The 17,015-nt window shown below is 39.5% G+C and overlaps 2 protein-coding genes across 4 annotated transcripts; both read right to left on the bottom strand.

The window, feature by feature from the left end:
• Positions 1-1,287: 1,287 nt before the first annotated feature.
• hbp1 (HMG-box transcription factor 1) lies at positions 1,288-9,292 on the bottom strand. Of its 3 annotated transcripts, none has more exons than XM_026175501.1 (11): positions 9,180-9,292; positions 7,654-7,817; positions 7,385-7,562; positions 6,928-7,048; positions 6,682-6,796; positions 6,134-6,252; positions 5,129-5,285; positions 4,838-4,982; positions 4,358-4,645; positions 2,333-2,474; positions 1,288-2,193 (listed from the first exon to the last, which is right to left on the bottom strand). In XM_026175501.1, exons 2-11 carry the CDS (start codon positions 7,790-7,792, stop codon positions 2,176-2,178), a joined length of 1,422 nt encoding a protein of 473 aa, XP_026031286.1. In that variant the 5' UTR covers positions 7,793-7,817; positions 9,180-9,292; the 3' UTR covers positions 1,288-2,175. The 3 variants fall into 3 exon arrangements, with proteins under 3 accessions (XP_026031286.1, XP_026031284.1, XP_026031285.1); XM_026175499.1 differs by having other exon boundaries at positions 9,195-9,292; XM_026175500.1 differs by lacking the exon at positions 9,180-9,292 and adding an exon at positions 8,684-9,163.
• Positions 9,293-9,628: 336 nt separating this feature from the next.
• prkar2b (protein kinase cAMP-dependent type II regulatory subunit beta) lies at positions 9,629-16,567 on the bottom strand. The gene is made up of 11 exons (XM_026175502.1): positions 15,947-16,567; positions 14,865-14,900; positions 13,758-13,810; positions 13,586-13,669; positions 13,232-13,338; positions 12,934-13,087; positions 11,652-11,753; positions 11,488-11,562; positions 11,315-11,383; positions 11,088-11,223; positions 9,629-10,945 (listed from the first exon to the last, which is right to left on the bottom strand). The coding sequence occupies exons 1-11, from the start codon at positions 16,209-16,211 to the stop codon at positions 10,812-10,814; spliced, it is 1,215 nt and encodes a 404-aa protein (XP_026031287.1). The 5' UTR covers positions 16,212-16,567; the 3' UTR covers positions 9,629-10,811.
• Positions 16,568-17,015: the final 448 nt, after the last annotated feature.

The following is a 17,015-nucleotide window of genomic DNA, read 5'->3' as shown; positions in this document are numbered from 1 at the left end:
TCTGGATGGCTGTGTGGATTGCAACTCAGCGACCTCTCACATGAATTGTCTCTATCTTTATTCGTTTTCTAGAAAAATCATCCAAGATGGCATTTTGTACGATTTTTTTAAGGGTTTCCATCCTTTTGTTAAACGTGAGAGCAGCAGACCTTTAAAATCCAAATGTGAGAGGACACAGCTTATGGGTTTTTACTGTTAGGTGTCAGGTTTGCTCACTGTCCACACCTTAATGTTCATAAATAAGACACCACAGCCGTTTCTGTGTTATCCTTATGGCAGTGATACATTGTTTTAATTTACAGAGCAGTGACAAGATTTGAAAAATGCTTTTAATTTTCCACCACAATTATGACATTCTTTAATTCTCCTTTCAGACGTACAGCAGCGTTCAGCCAGAAGCACGTCAGACTCAACTTTTCATTCCCCTCAAAACACCATAAAGTATTAAACATCGACTATTTTAGAGCAGTCTGCTATGGATATGCTATAATTAGATTCCTATGCTTGAAAGGCCTGCAGGGTGTTGATCATTGTTATTTTATGAGGCATGTTTTTCTCGCCAGTTTTAAAATTACCATTTTGTGCTAGCAGCCAAACAGGGACCCACAAAAATTTTTATAAGCATAAAAATGCTTTTATTTGAGCACCAATCACCCGAGGACTATATTACTCTTTTATTGTTTAATTACAGTAAGGAGAAAGGAAAATCATTTTCTTTCTGTTTTTCATGCTGAAGCATCATTTTGTAAAATTCACACATGCTTTTATACATGTTCCCTTTATGATGACCTAGAAATCAGGGTATTTTTTATAAAGAGAAGATTGACATGGAAGAATCAAAAAGCAACTGTCTCTTTACAAAAACTGGGTGATTGCACCCTCTGGTGGTAACCATACATATATATATGTAACGCCTAAAATGATTGCTTAGATTAGACAGACAGACAGACAAACGGGCGCATGCCAAGGTCAGATTCCACTGAGCATAAGATTCAGCTAAAACCTTTAACGCTGCTGTCATTCAGCACAAGAATGAATTCGGCACACTTCCAACTTTGTACATGGTGGCTTTGGTGTGGTAGACAAACAAAAGATTAAACTGCATTAACCTGTGATGAAACTGTCAGTCTTTCCCAGTTGGACTTTCAGCTCAGTGAATATTAAGAGCTTTTAAAACTTGCTCATGTAGGAAACTGATAATTACTCAAAGGATTACCAGAACAAGCTATAAACACGTCAAAATATATTCACACTTAAAGCCAATCACCAAAGAAACACACAGCTGGAGAGAATTTTAAAAAATTATTTATAATATGATACAAGGATATTTTGTGCAAGAGGTTGTTGGTGCTGTAAAACCTGTACATTATGAACAAAAGCATTTAAAACTTAAGAGAAACCTGAAAGCAGAGCATGGCTGCTGGGCCACGATTGTGTCAAATGGCTAACTGTCAAGAGACGAGCTGTATTATACAGTTTCCCCCTGTATACAATGGCTGTATAGGATTAGATTACATATTTATATAAAGTGCAGAAGAAATAAACACTTACAGTGAAAGCCTGAAGTGCTTTATGACTGAGTATAAACCCACCACCGCATGCGGAAAGCCCTGTCATCATGTGACCGGGTGGTCGGGCAAAAACGACCTAAAGACTTGCAGGGCAGTAATCACAAACTGTTCGCCATAGTTCAGCGGCAGAATATGCTGTATACTGTAATACAAAATGTTTTAATAGATTATCTATCTGTGCAATATACTGAATATTAAAAATATCACTATGAACAGGTTTGAAAAAGTTATCTGAAATTCCCCCTTTTGTCTTTTTTTTTTTTTTTTACTGAAGCATAGCACCACAGGCTCTCATGTTTTCCCACCACTAGATATGAAATAACCTGAAATTCATTCTTATTTCAGAGGAATAAGACCATTTTTGACATTAAAGATATAAGAAAATATATGCACTGTTAGTGACTAGATTAAATGCTTTGTATATATATCTCATAACTCTGTTTTGTCACTATAATGTTTCATGGTTATAAAAAGCAAGTGAATTCAGCATCACAGTCGAGTCTCAAGAATACAGGAGAGCAAAGAGGCATCAAGCGGTCCATCAGACTCTGTCCAGCACCTCTCCATGCCAAAACAACAGCAGCCAGGGATGTGGGTAGATTATCTAGGTCTGCTGGGAACCCTGTGCAAAGACAACAGGAGTTGTAGATACACAGCAGACTGGACCCATGTTTAAAACCATAAAAATGCAATGTCAGTGTGCAATGTGGAATCGGTTGTGAAATAGAAATCGGTGCGTGATATCTGATTTTGGTCCTTACCGAGTTGGTTCTTTTACGTTTCCAACAGTCTGGATTGAGCCTTTTCTGCTCTTCGGCCAGGGCCTTGGCCTCCATGGTGTACATCCTCCTCTCCTCGTTCTTCATCTTCTTCCACTTGTCACCCAGAATGACACTAATGGCTCTGGAGCGAAAGGTTAGAGACAAATCGAGATTCAGTTTTTCAGATTTTTGACATGCCAGAATGTGTCTTTGTTTTCCTTTTAACACCGTCCCGTTTTCTCCTTCTGTCCAGGATATAGAAAAAGCAGCCCGCATACGTTTGATTAAGAAGTGAAACTAAATGTCTTTAGAAAAAAAATGTAATTTAATTTAATCTAAACACTGTCAGCTGTCAGTGCTAAATCTGTGACAGAGTTTTAGAGTGGAACCCCAAGGTGTAGATTAGCCTCATCTACATCTAATGTTTCATGTCCACTCTAACTTTTGACCTAAGAAAATAAAAACAGCTACACTTGGTTTTACTATTGCTTTTTTAACAATTAAAGCTGGTAAGCCATCTGTGGGTGGAGAATAAAGCCTTAATTATAATGTGCTGGGAGACGTGTGTCTTCATACAGGGTTTGGGTTCCTAAATGAGAATAGAGTTTTAGTCCTTCTGGTTTTCTACGACTTGTTTACAGCTTGTCTACATATCAGAAATTCTAACCCACCACTGAATGAACAGCTTCTCTATCAGAAGCATGACCCACAGTGGCTCTGCTGTTTTGTTTTGTTTTTTTGTTTGTTTGTTTTGGGGGGAAAGTTTGGGTTTCTTGGAGTGTTATTTTATCCTTGCTGTCAGGGCTACAGTGGCCAATAAGGAATTATCTTTGTGTTCAACTACAAGGCAACCTCTAACACAAGTTGGCGTGGGAAGGGAGACACAAAGCGACCATAAAGCTGTGGGCATTTTGAATCATGTGAAACTGTTCCACATGTTCCTCCGTTGACCTGGGGTCACAATAACCCATTTGGCAAACAGGTCAAAGGGATACATTTTGATCCAAGGTCACAGAAAAATTCAAACTAAAGGTCTGATAAAAATTAAATAATTAAAAACATCTAACCAAAGAACATCTAACCATGACAGGGGGTTGGTTTATCAAGTCACTTAATGCTCACCTATGACTCATTCAAGCATTTAAAAAAAAAAAAAAATTTTTTTTAAAAATCCATCTTGAGCAAATCTGAAAGTCATGTCCCTGAAAAAAGTGCATCAAAGCTCTGGCTGTTAAGTTAATCCATCTATTGCTCAATGAAACCTCATCAGAAGTTATCTCAATTGCACTCAAGAGTCCATTATTAAGGAAGGGAAACAAGGAGGAAAGGCTGAGGTATGCCAAATCAGAAGTAGAAGTAAAGTGAAAATCAGTGAGAACAGGTCTGATGGATCCAAATGTAAAAGTTCAGGTTCAAATCATCGTCAATATGCACAGAGGAGGTAAAACGTAGAGTGTCTACAGCCACCTGTAAAGTATGGTGGAGGCTCTGTCATGGTTTGGTGCTGCATTTTAGCCAGTGCTATTGGAGATCTTGTCAAAACTGATAAAATTATGAAAGGTAATGACAGATTTTGATCACAATAGAACACGAACAGTCATGGTTTGGGCTCCCCAGAGCTCTGACCTCAACATTGTTGAAGCAGTGTGTGATCATCTTGAAAGAAAACAAAACAAAAGAAAACATGCAACATCCAAAAAAAGAGCCTTGAATGTCCTTCAAGAAGCCTGGAGAACTATTCCTAAAGAAATGACCAAAAAAAAAAAAGAGTTCAGTCTGTATTGAAAAATAAAGATGTTGATACCAAATATTGGCTTTCAGCCTTGTTAGAATTGTACAGACTGAGTCTTTGCCTTACATAATCTATATATTTCCAACTATGTTTGCACGTTTCATGAAATTATTGCACTTTTTTCATATTTTCCTAGCAAAATATAGAAAAATTAGTGGTGGCACAAGACTTATGCACAGTGCTGTAACTGGGAATATCTGTAAGTATATTGTATTTCAGTGACATTTGCACACCTGTTGTCCTTTCCAGGATACATCTGTGTGTACTCCACCCTGTACTTCTTGGCAAAGAGCATGAAGGCATTCATTGGCCGCTTGCATTTCGTAGGTGTGGCACCACTGGCTATCCCTGAGTTGTGGCTCCTGTTCGATTTGCTACTGGAGGAGTGAGGGGAGCTGGAGCGCTCGAGTTTATCACAGTCTGGACTGACAGCACCCCCACTGGACAAGGAGGCCCTCCGTTGACGAGCCATGCTGCTCAGAACATACACCGCTGAGGAATCTAGTGGGGTAAAGTCATAGCTGCAGGAGACAGAAAGGAAGGATTCAATTAACCAATCAATAACCAGAACCTTCTTCTGGTGTGTGGAACAAACAGTATTTCTAAACAGCCAGGTTTCATGTGAAAATATTTACAACTACTTTGACTTATCATGTATCCAAGTGAATGTGAAACGACTGCAAAAAAATTACATGACCATCTAAAGAGCATACCTTCTGAAAGTGTCAAAGACGACTGAGTCATCACAGTTAATGGCATCTGGGTGGTTTGGCGGCAGGCACACATCACCCAGCTGCATCTCATAGCAAGGGATCCCATGGTGCACCACAGTAAGACTTGGATAAAAGGAAGACCACCCTGAAACAGGATATTATATATTAGTTTGATCCTAAAGGTGTTTACTGAAATGCAAAAACTAAATAGATTGGATTCAGCAAATTGTTTAAGTGGAAGATTCTAACAGCAAAGATCAATTTAAAAGGAAAGAACATGTGTTTTTGTACCTTTGTTTTTGACAAAAAAGGGGTGATCCAATCGGCATTCAGCTGTTAGCAGGCCTTCATCTTGTGAGCCCGGGTCAAAGGTCAGTTTCAGAACTGCCTGCCCAAAGGATAATGTCTCCTCGTGGTTCACCAGTTTAAGCCCATCAGAGCCATATCTCTGTAAAGGAAACATAAATGCAGATAAGAAATATTTCTATTAACTGGAAAAACGTGCATGACAAATTCACTACCAGAGAAGAATTAGTGTAGATACAAATCAGTGTCCAACTGCTTAAAGACTCAGTACGCGAGACACCCACAGTGCTTAATGTAATAGACCACCTGTGATTAAATTTTTTTTTTTTTAATTTAAAAAAAATTTAAAAACCAAATATTTTTAGAAATCTGTCAAAAACTAAAAATAACTGAATTCATGTTTTTATACCCAAACTTCAGCCACCACTGGAGAATTTAGAAATTACTCAAGCGTAATATTTGACCACTAAAGCTCATTTTTCTGTTCGGGAATGCAGTTAAATTTATTTTAATTAACAAATAATAATTTGCTTTAATATTATTAATATTTATTTATTATTTATTTATTTTGCAAAACCGGAAATTTGAAAATTTGTGGAGTAAAGACACTAAATTGATTAAACAGTTTGTACACACTGGTGGATCGACCATTACAGAAACATAAAAGATCATTTTAGTTATTACCAATACTGTTAATTTAGGACAGCTGTGGCATAAACCTTACTTGGGTGATAGTCTAATAAATTAGTTAATTACTTTACACCAACACACACATATATATATATATATATAAAAACGACCATTGCTGCAAATCATTTGAGACTCATTTGTGCACACAGTTACTCAAATTTACTGTCAGTCACTTTCTATAAAGTACAAAGTAAACTACATATTATAAAGCACCTTATACAAGTGTCCACAATGATTTACTCATCTAGTCAGACTATCAGAATTTTTAAGACATACTAAAGGCACCATACGTTGCCATACCTTGAAAGAGGATGAGGATGGAGGCATGCTTTCATCATCTGAGTCATCATCCGAATCCCCGAGTTCATCAGCTTCCTGCCACTCCACATTTGGACCTCGATGGAAGCGCAGACGAGTCCCTGAATAGCAACAGAACAATGAAGCATGACAAATTAGCATAAGTGTGCTGATGTTGCAGAGAGGATGCTAGAAACTGGATGCAATGCTGCTGTTTGGACACCAGAGGTAAGAACTGGTCTTCTTTGCAATTTGTGCTAATCCTAGTGGAAGAAAATGTTAACAAAATCATCCTGAATGAATCTCTAGTTGTCCTCAGCACATTTTGAAGGATTTTCCTGCCTTCATCAAGTGATGACATTTGAAAAAAAAAGTGAATTTTGCATTCATGTTTAAATATCAAGCAAACACTATGAGGAATTTTCAAGACAATTGTTTCAAGTACTTCAAACGTTCACCATTAACTCCAACATGTGTGACTGAATTGACTTCTAGGTGTGTGTGTGTATGCACTGACGGATGCATATGGTCATGTATTCTTATTTATGCACCTTTTAGGAAACAATGCCAGGCTGTGGAGGGCCAAGAGTGAGACCATGCCATGTCTTCATCATCAGAAAACGATGATGACATTGAGAAAACCCCAGACTCTGATTCACTGCTGGCCTGTTTTTGATAATTAAGAAAGACAAATTACAATCATATCAGCATTGAGACAGGTTGAAAATCCATGCTGAGTCTGTCAGAATGAATGATTATCAGGTTTTTGAGTGAGAATGTTAGAAATGAAAGGTTACCCTGACACGCCTGCGCTCCCTGAGGTGGCCTCTGGACGGGTTGGGTGCACTACTGGCTAACGGGGGCCGGGCATAGGAATGTAAACTATTGCTGTTGCCAAAGATGTGAACTGGAGATGATCTGAAAAACAGTGACAATGTCACAAACATCAGTAGTTAGTTTGTTACGCAAGTAGATATATTTGTCACACACTCAAATGCACTTATATGCAGCTTTATGTGATTCTTTTGTAATTAAAACAGATTTTGCTCAGTCTTGGTCATAATGTTGCATGTCCCAACTGCAGTTAAAAATCTGCACAATTTTAGGGGCTATTTTTGCTGTTGTTCTGCTAAACTGCTACTCTTAATCTTGTGAAATTACCCCCAGGTGTACTGGGGTGTACTGTTACTACATGTGTAAAGGCGTCTCTGTGTTTACATCACACATGCAGGCATTCCTTAAACATCTACAAACCTTTTGTGTGGGGCGTCCTTCAGTAGAGGGCTCTGAGGACTGGTGGCTATGTTGGCCAACTCGGCAAGCCAGTTGGTGCTAGGAGAGCAGCTGAGCTCCTGGTGAGACACTGCTCCAACTTGAAATAACCTCGGAGACCTCTGGTCCTCCTCCACCTCCTGCAGCTCTGGCATGTCGTCTAAGGAGATAATTCAGTACTTTTCATACGCATATCTGAAGGGTTCGGTTTGCTTAACTGCAGACTGCACATTCTTTTTGGCTAGTTTTACCATACTCCATGTGGCACCCAGGAGGGGAAGGCAGGTCCTCATTACACTTGAGCGGATCGAACGACTCGTCCATTTTCAAGATGTTCGGTTTCCTCTCTTTCAAAATAAAAAACGGGCTACTGTCCAGCTTACTCAGCATCCATCGTCATACTCTGACACATCATCTGGTTTTGGGCAAAACCAAAAGACAAAGTTAGAGCTAAAATGGAGCTACTGCTGTCATCTGAATCAGGGCTGTGCAATAACCAGTTGCACTTGAAGCCCTTGAGGCAACTGTTGTTGTAATTTTGCACTATATATAAATATATAAATAAAAATTTAGCTCTGTTGAATTGAAATATGAACTAAATCAAAATAAAGTCTTTGCAGTTATAAAGTTGTATGTATGTCTGCGTTTGTTTGTTTTTTTATGGTAATATGGTTTGAAAGAATAATCAACTGAAAGAAAAACACGACTATAACACCCATGAGCTATCAAAGATCATCACCACAGCAAAACAAAAACACCACAGCTAGTACTGAATCATTGCATATCACGTATGACATCAATATTACGGAAAAAGCACAAAGCCTTTGGGAACTCCTTTGTCTCTGAATCGACACAGCAAACCTCTGTGAATAGTCATGTGACTCCCTGCGTGGAGGCCTTGTTTATAAACTTAAAAGGGTTTGACGCATGCGTACCAGAGCTCATTCATTCATAACTGCGCAGCGAAAGCGAAAAATACCAGAAATTCGTCTTAAAAAGTGTCTTACCGACGGTGGAAAACATCGTTTTTGAAAACAAAAGTATGTGAGTGTCAATGACAAAGTAAAATATATCATTCTTATTGGGAATTTATATTGTGCTAATCGACAAACAATGTATGGAAAATCGTTAAAATATAAAGGTGACCGTGACTTCCTGAATTTAACACATTTAAATGAAAAACTGACGAACACTAACGGTCTGCCAACCGATCAAAGGCCGCAGGTTCGGAGACACCGTTGTTTCGACTTCGTAAGCAAGGATACACGAACAACATAATACCGTTCAGAAAACGCTTCAACAGTCTTATATTGTCGAAAAAGACGGTTGGGGACTCGGCCTGCTCTTTCTCCAACATTTAAATGCAGCAGTACTTTCCTTCGCTCAAACCTCGAAGCTCTGGGGTCTAACACTGTAAACAAAAGAATGTCAACAAGTTGAGGCATGACGCAACATCTTTGCCCCGTTCAAAATGAATGACACGAAAACCTATAGAAGCATTTTGACGGCATTTTCACACTATTCAAAGCATATTCTACTAATTTGAAGACTTGTTTTAATACAAACAACTGCTGTCGGATGGGTTTCTTGCAACAAAAACAACGAGCGTCACAACGGAGAAAAAAAAGCCCCACTGTCGATCTCAATCTTTTAGTCGACGTCAAATTAACGCGTGACAACCTCGCTTAAACATTATACAATAATTGCAAAGACACGAGTCTCACGTGGACCGAGTTAAAAATTACTTTCAACCGTTTATTTCTTCGAAAAAACTCACCAACTTCCCACTTACCAGAGCTGTCGACATCAAGTAACTCTGTGGCATTCACTCGAGGGGAGGGATTGAATGGCTCCAGAGGAAGCTCCCCATTGGTGCGCAACAACGTCAACAAGACGAATTCGGATATTCTATTGGTTGATATGTTTGAGAAAAATAGGAGAGGTGTCCCCTAGTTTGTTGTTTATCCTCTCATTGGATAAAAGTACACGCCTGTTACTAGCCAGTAACAGCTGATTGGCAATAAAAGGAACAATACATGACTATTTTTTATCTGCAGTGTTGCAGTTACAGCAAGAATCACATGGACACATCGTTTTAAAGATTAAATTCTCTTTTTCGTAACGAAATAATCTCGTAGAAGATATGGGGACTGCCATGAATAATGAGTGGGTCAGTAAGAAACTGACTCTTTCATTCTTTTAACAAATACTAACCGGAAGCACAAATACAAAAAAAAAAAATCTTTATTGACATGAAAAGTGAAACATACAGTACTTTTAGCCAGTATTGTGGGTATGCCTTCAAAAATGACCAGTCCTACGGGGAAGGGTGGGGGATAAAATCTGCATGTTTAACCAGTTAAACCATGTAAGCTGCAGACAAAATACAGAAGACCTCAGTTACTTTAAAAAGAGAGAAGTAGTAAGAGAGAGGACCCACTTTAGATTCCTGTTGAGCGTAAAACTGTAGAAGTTGTTGGCAGAGGTAGACAGCAAATATGGATGTCATAATAATGTATGTTTCACCTATGCAAAAACAGTATTACCTAAATTTTACATTGAAACACAGAAAAATGAGTTGCCTTAAGATGTTGCCTGTAATGACTACTGTCTTGTTGGGCAACTTATGAAGTTTAAAGTGGGCCTATTATAATAACAGTAAATACTCCGTTTTAAAATTATACAGCAATGTGTTGTGTGTTGTTACAAAACTATCAGCTATCTCTCTGAACTTTGCTTTTTTGAAAAAAGAAAGAGCATAGTACTCAGCTAACTGCCACAAACACTTAGCAACAGTGATACGTGGTTTATGAGCATGTATTCCAGGGACTCCATCTTATGCTAAACAGGAATGTATTTTTGTAGAAATTTTAGGATACTGCCAAGTTTTTTTGTTTTTTCATAATCAAAATGTCAAAGATTTTATCCTTTACAAACCGTTTACCCTTTCTCAGGTTTGGGCCCTTTTGTACATGTGACGTTTGCTCGCACTTATCCAGTAAGAAATCAGCTTTGGCTTTTGACTTTGACACGTAATGTTTAGAAATTTACAAACGATATATATAATATTTTTCGTGTGGCTATAACACTGTGGAGAAAATGTGAAAGTTAAAAAAAAAATGCTCAAATTACAAACAAGTAATGCACCCAACACCGACAAGTAAAATGCACACTTACATTTTTTTTTTTTTTTGTAAGGTGAGTGTTGTGGAAAATGTAATTTAAACAAGCTTTAAGCAACTCTGCTTTGGCTTTACTTTTCGGCCATAACCTTCCGACAACGTGTGTTTTATATATCTGACGCTCAAATGGTTTATGTAGGTGGATATTCACATTTCTTGTAAGAAAATCTGTTTAAGTGGTTACAAGCCTTTTTCCATCCACCCATTTACAGTCCACTGCAGTCGCTTCATGCAGTCTGTTGCTCAATTTCAGGGCTACTTCCAAACAGGGTCACCAGCTGCTCCTCATAGTTAGCAATGTTTCTCTTCATGATGTCCATGCATGGGCCTAGCAATCTCTCAAAGGCTTGAACACCCATGACTGATAAAGAAGAAAACAGATACAGTCAGGACTTGGAGGTGAATTTGAAAAGGATGGTACAAAATAATATGTGTTTTACTGGGAGATGTGCATCTTTGGCGCGATATATGAACGAACGAGCACAAAACTGCACAAAATTTACCCAAGCATTTGACACTCCCCACAGCATAGGCAGATGCAGCTCTGGGTTTGTTTGTGACGAGAGCAAGCTCCCCAAAATACTGGCCCCTGGAGCATGTAGCGATGTCCACCTCCTCTTCTTCTTGGTCTGTTTTTGTCTAGCAGAGAAAAAGAAATGCGTACTCTAAGTTTCCAGAGATTTTTTTTTTTAATCAAAGGCTTGTCTAAAGGGTGGCGGTGCAAACTTACCCGACTTCTCTTCATAGTGATTCTAACCTGGCCAGATTCGACAATGTAGAAGCAATCCGCTAAATCACCCTATGACAAAAAGCAACACAGCAATTGCAAAGGAGCACAAAAACATGTAGCATTTTTTAAAAAAAAAGTCCAATAAAAGCAGATTGTACGAAGACATTATTCACCTGAGCAATGATCTGCTGCGAGTCGCTGTACACCCTGGTGGATAGCACGTCAACTACCTTCATTCTCTCTGACACCTGTGCATGAAACATATTTGGTTTGCAAATGTTTTACTGTAAATATGTAGTACACTGTGTAAATGCTGGAGGACAATGTTAATCTTGACCTCTAAAGATGTAAGCAGGGGTAGAGTTTCAATGAATGCCTCATACAGCTTCCTCTTCTTGGCATTGTTTTTCACTATGATCCTCCTGAATGTCAGACGATCCTGAAACAGATTTAAAATAAGGCTTCATTAAACACAATTTCTGATGACACTGACCCTGGGGTTAGACAAAAACTAACAATTCACACATTATAAAATATTATTCATAATAGTGCTATACAGTAATAAAAATAATAATAAACATAATGATGAAAAATCCCCAACCAAGAAGTCCAGACTGATCTCATGTTGTGTTGTGTTGTGTGCAGTGCCGACGTGGGACAGTTTCCAAATTCGTTATACTATTGCACCAGGTATGACTGTGCAATGACAATAAAGAGTTATCTTATCTATCTTATCAAATAGCTCACATAAAACAATAGTGTGCACTTATAGTTTGAATTTAAGAAAAGAAAAGAAACAGCACCATCCATGTGTCATTATGTGAATGAAATGAATGAAAGGACACCAAGCCTGAACACAAAGAAAGGAAAAATATCACAGACAGCATGGTCAACAAAGCTTGCAGTAACATACTGTGCTGCAGGAAACATATGTGACTGCAGAGGGCGCCCTATAGCTGACAAACCTTTTTCCCCTCACCCAAAGGCGCAAGCAAGGCTGGAGCCTCATGGTTTAAAGGTTGCTAAAGTTGGACCCACTTCAAGTTCATATCCTATCGCTTGTTTACAAAATGAACAAGGGCCATAAATAAATTTTCGACTGTTTGACTGGATGCATTTTTTGGCAGCACTCTTCCTCCTTGACCTAAACCAATTGGTGGTCAAAAGGGGCTTCCTGTTTGAGATTAGAGACTCAAATAAAAACAACCTACAAGTCCTCAGGTGAGCACAGGACATGGCAGCAACCTACCCAGCTGCACTGAGAGGACTTAACTGAGACGTTACCCGCAGTTCAGCGATGGCTCACATAGTCACTAATAAACAGCAGCTTCTCAGAAACAAGTCAGACTGCGACTGGATACTTAACTGGATGTTTTGCCAGTTTTCCTTAAGTAAAATAGCATCCATGCTGAAATGTAACAATAAAACGAACAGAGCCTGGAGGTAAAACAGCTGCTTTCGCCTTAATTTGTGTTCACCTAATGATGGTTTCCACACCGTCGCAGATAAACTCCCTGCTTACTTAAATCATGACAGCTGACAGCACAGCATGCTATAAAAACCCGATTAAGGATCCAACTGTGCCATTGCAGTGGGGTGCGGTGTAATGGTTTACTCACTAGGCACCAAAGGGCTCCAGGTGAAGTGGCGATTATTGTGGCTGCCCTGGGGGTGTTGTACATCAGCGCCAGTTCTCCAAAGCTGCCTCGGTTGTCATAGCAGCCCACCAACTTTTCCGTGCCATCAACCTTCACGAAAATGTTAAACGTGCCACTGAATGGAAAGGCAGCGGGGAAAAAATATCTTCAGTTAGCACAAAACAATGATTTCAGCAATTATTTAGCAACTGTGTTCACTTTTTCAAGTTAAATAACCAACTATGATGCGATTTGAAATTCACGAGCAAGTTAAACCCACCTTTCGATAACGTAGAAGTTGTCCCCGTCATCATCTTGATCAATGATATGTTCCCCTTCCGTGCAGAACTTCTCGAACATGGCATCCAGCACCTGAGACATCTCTTCCTGTCATGGGGGCGGGGACAGCAGTCAGACAGTGAAAGAATCATGCAGAATGCACTCAGAGTTTGTTTTCGAGTTTCCAAAACAAATAAATAAATAACTATCTCTAAAAAAAATTAGGCACGGTGTACTGGGCATGCAGCAAAAAAAAAAGAAGAAATTTACTGGCCTTGGGCCATGTTTCCCTTTGTTTAATTTAGGATATGGCAGGGCACAAACCAGAGAAGAGCTTATGGAATAATCCACTCACTGGATCCAAATTCTTGAACAGAAGAATGTCCCTACATGCTTCCTGTAGTCTCTGTCTCTGCTCGTCAGTTTTGGGGTGAGTGACCTAAAACAGATCACGAATCACACTTATAACCTCTGAACAGTTAAACCAGTTGTGTAAAAACAATAATCACTGGATGGATGCAGTTTACCCTTGGCTCTTTATCCTCATCATCTTCATCAGGATTGAATGCTTCAGCACACACTGCATGACACAAACACACGAATCACATTTACATTTCTCTTATTGATGAGCAGCAGCTATTTTGTCCATATAGTGTTTTCGACTCTGGGGCAGTTTTCTTGTTATTAGCGACAGTAGATGTTAAAGGTGTTTGTAAATAGAATTGTTAATTGATCCCTTATTAATTGCTTGTTTCTTCCCGTCCGCGAATTATAACGCTGAAGTATACTAGCATCTCTAGGGTCTCTGAGAGCTCACTTCCAGTGGAACTGTCTACCAGGTCTTTATTTGAAAAAGTTTCACTTTTTCTTTAAATGAACTTTTAGATGAATAACGACACCTTACATAACATCTGAAAAACAAATGTTCATCTTCAGGTGGCCCACGGCACAGACTTCATCCCAGTCAAACAAAAAAGGCAAATTCCAGGGATGATTCAGGACCAGTTCAGGCAATAAATCTTTCAATAAAAACAACTTTTCTCATCTTGAGTACAGGAATATGCGGTGATGGATGACAGCACTCTTACCACATTTCCTTCCTATATGTTAACAGAAAGATGGGGTAGTGGTATAAAAAACTTTCAACTTGACACAGGCTAACGTGGAATATGGTAAGTGACCAGCTTAATGTTAACTTAATTGAATCTGTTTTCATTTCATGTGCAAGATTTACGGTTTGCTAAGTAAAAGATGTTCGTTCCCCGTCTGAAGTGATAAGAGGTAAGGTAAATACCCAAGTTATTAATAAATAATTCTTTCCATTCAGAAAGGCAAACCAAGCAGCTATCCAAACACAACTAAGTTATGTGAAGCCGCAACTTTACTATTGCTACATTACTCACTGACGGGTTCGAGACAAAGTGGCTTCACAAGCTGTAACATATCAACACTATTACAATAAGTGGAAGACGGTAACAAAAGACAGATGGAAAAATACTTAAGTATCACTTGTACTGAAGCCAATCTGACGCAGCCTCGCTAGTCATGTGTCACAGAAGGCTTTATTTAATGTTTTCAGCTCAGACACTGTCCAGAGTTTCCCTCCTTGACACAACAGGAAGATGGTAACTCACCTGATGCTCTTCGGATGAATCTGTTTATCACAGGGGCTGGAGAAAAGAAAAAGAAAGATATATATCTGTTTGTTTTTTTTAAAGCATGTTAGATTTCACCATAAAAGATATCCATCCATCACAAACTGTTATTGCTAGTAAGGTTTGAGGCCGTTGTATTTCGTTATCTACAGCACAAGTGGAGCATTCTCATTAGGGTCTATATTCATCTGAGTAAAAACTGAATGGGGGACAGCTGCTTTGAAGTGGATTTTAGCCTTTGAATCAAATTTAAATGAGAAAAACAGTGCCAAGCTGCTACACAATAGGTCAGTATGAAATATACATTAGATAGGTCACGTCCATTAATGGCCTGCCAGCCAGTGATGACTGGGGAATCTCATTGAAATATGGGAGGCATTAATGGTGGTTGGTTGGTTGGGGGGGCACAACAATGACCCAAAACACAGACGTTTAACAACTGCATGCGAGGCATTTCTCCTTATGTAACCATTGCAGCCAGTCTTGCAGAAGCCACCACTCATTGGGATGCTGTGTCAGAGCTCTGGGTTGCTTCTGGCTGCACCTCATTACACTCTGGCAGCAGTCACTGTGTTAAATACTTCAGGAAATGTAGGCCTGTCGACAGCACATTGTGTACTACCTGCATCTATATAACAGCTAAAGCTATAGGCCTTTATATTTTACAAGCTTTGTCTTTTTTGGGGGGTACATATGAAGGGGAGGCCCACCGGGCCTGCACCTGAGACAGAAAACATTTAAACGGTCCAGATGTTTTTATGACTATCATAATTATTTATAAAGCAAAATAAGCCGCAGTGTGCAGGTGCTATTCTCTGAGCAGAAACGTGAAGAGCATAACACGTTCGTGAACCAGCATTGAGCCTCGGTGACCATATATGGCAAATGACAGAGCCGTTGTAAATGTATGGCGGCAGCATCAGCGCGCTCGATGTGGATTTTCATTCTCTCCCACGGCCATCCATCCATCCATACATGCTCACAATTCAAAGCAAAGCATCTCGAGTCAAGTTCAGCATCCCCCCATGACAGAAACACGCACGGTGAATGTGTTAGCCCACCTATGAATTCCTCGTCATCGTCGTCGTCCTCCTCTCCGTTTTCCGAATCGATCTGCATGGCTTCGTCAATGAAATTGACCGCTTTCCCAAGTCTCGGGGCCGAATTTTGGTCATTGCCAAATGAGGCCTCTTTGGTCTCGTTCTCCTTAAGCTGGGTGAAATACTGTAGCGCAAACTCGAGCAAGTCCCTGGGCTGATTCCTCAACACTTCCACGGTAAAGCTCTGTAACAGCTCCGTCAGTCCTTCAGGAATTTCTATACTCATTCCTGTTATCAGTCTATGGATGTGGACAAAACCGGTTTGCTGCGAATTTCAGTGATTCAAAAGCACCCAGATCAGGTTTTCTTCCCGTCGTGTTTTTTGGTTGGCTTTTTTTTTTAAAAGATGCCGAAATCAGCAGACGGGTGTGTAGTCAGACCACCCGCTCAGCAAGCCCTCCACAGCGGATCCTCTCTTTTTCTTGAATGAAAATGGCTCTGGATTTTTGGTCCGAACATCTTCTGCTGCTTCTGGCTAGGAAACCCACGCATGTGACCCAGGAATCCATGGCAACCACCTATCCAGAGATTGCGTACGAGCAGCAGCGGCGCAGAAACTGCAGTCAGTCGCAAAATACAAATGATGGGAAAGAGAAGCCCTGGGGAAGGCTCTTTCAGTCATAGATCGATTTTTCACTAACAGAGATTAGATCAAATATCCTGCGGTCTGGCATGTATGTTTGCCGTGGTTGTTCGCTCATACTTACCCTAAACGATTAAAAATATGATTAAATAAGAAGGGCAACATCGCATATTATTTAAAAAGAAAAAACAACAACAGCAGCAGACATAGCATAGCAAGCAGACATAGCAAGGATAAAGACAAAAAGGTACTGCCATGCAATGATAAACACTGAATCTGAGGGAAATGTACTATTAAAACCTAAGGCCTCTGTAAAGACCTACAAATCAATAAAGATTCGTTCTGTATTTTTATTTAGGCTTTCTTCTTTTTAAAGGCGCTAATAAGAAAAGATCGTTTATGATAGTTTAGAGAGTTTGGAGGCTCATTTCTTAGGGAGAAAATAAT

Source organism: Astatotilapia calliptera, chromosome 7 (genome assembly GCF_900246225.1).
Source record: "Astatotilapia calliptera chromosome 7, fAstCal1.2, whole genome shotgun sequence".
NCBI lineage: Eukaryota > Metazoa > Chordata > Actinopteri > Cichliformes > Cichlidae > Astatotilapia > Astatotilapia calliptera.
This window is presented reverse-complemented; position numbering and strand designations above follow the sequence as displayed.

Coding starts and splice junctions, on each gene's coding strand:
- hbp1 (XM_026175501.1), bottom strand. CDS start 7,792: ATGCTGAGTAAGCTGGACAGTAGCCCGTTTTTTATTTTGAAAGAGAGG. Junction 5,286..6,133: donor CATCCTCATCCTCTTTCAAG/GTATGGCAACGT, acceptor TTTCCTTTACAG/AGATATGGCTCTGATGGGCT. Junction 4,983..5,128: donor CTTTTTTGTCAAAAACAAAG/GTACAAAAACAC, acceptor ATCCTGTTTCAG/GGTGGTCTTCCTTTTATCCA.
- prkar2b (XM_026175502.1), bottom strand. CDS start 16,211: ATGAGTATAGAAATTCCTGAAGGACTGACGGAGCTGTTACAGAGCTTT. Junction 11,754..12,933: donor CTGGAGCCCTTTGGTGCCTA/GTGAGTAAACCA, acceptor AATCTGTTTCAG/GATCGTCTGACATTCAGGAG. Junction 11,563..11,651: donor CCCTGCTTACATCTTTAGAG/GTCAAGATTAAC, acceptor TTTCATGCACAG/GTGTCAGAGAGAATGAAGGT.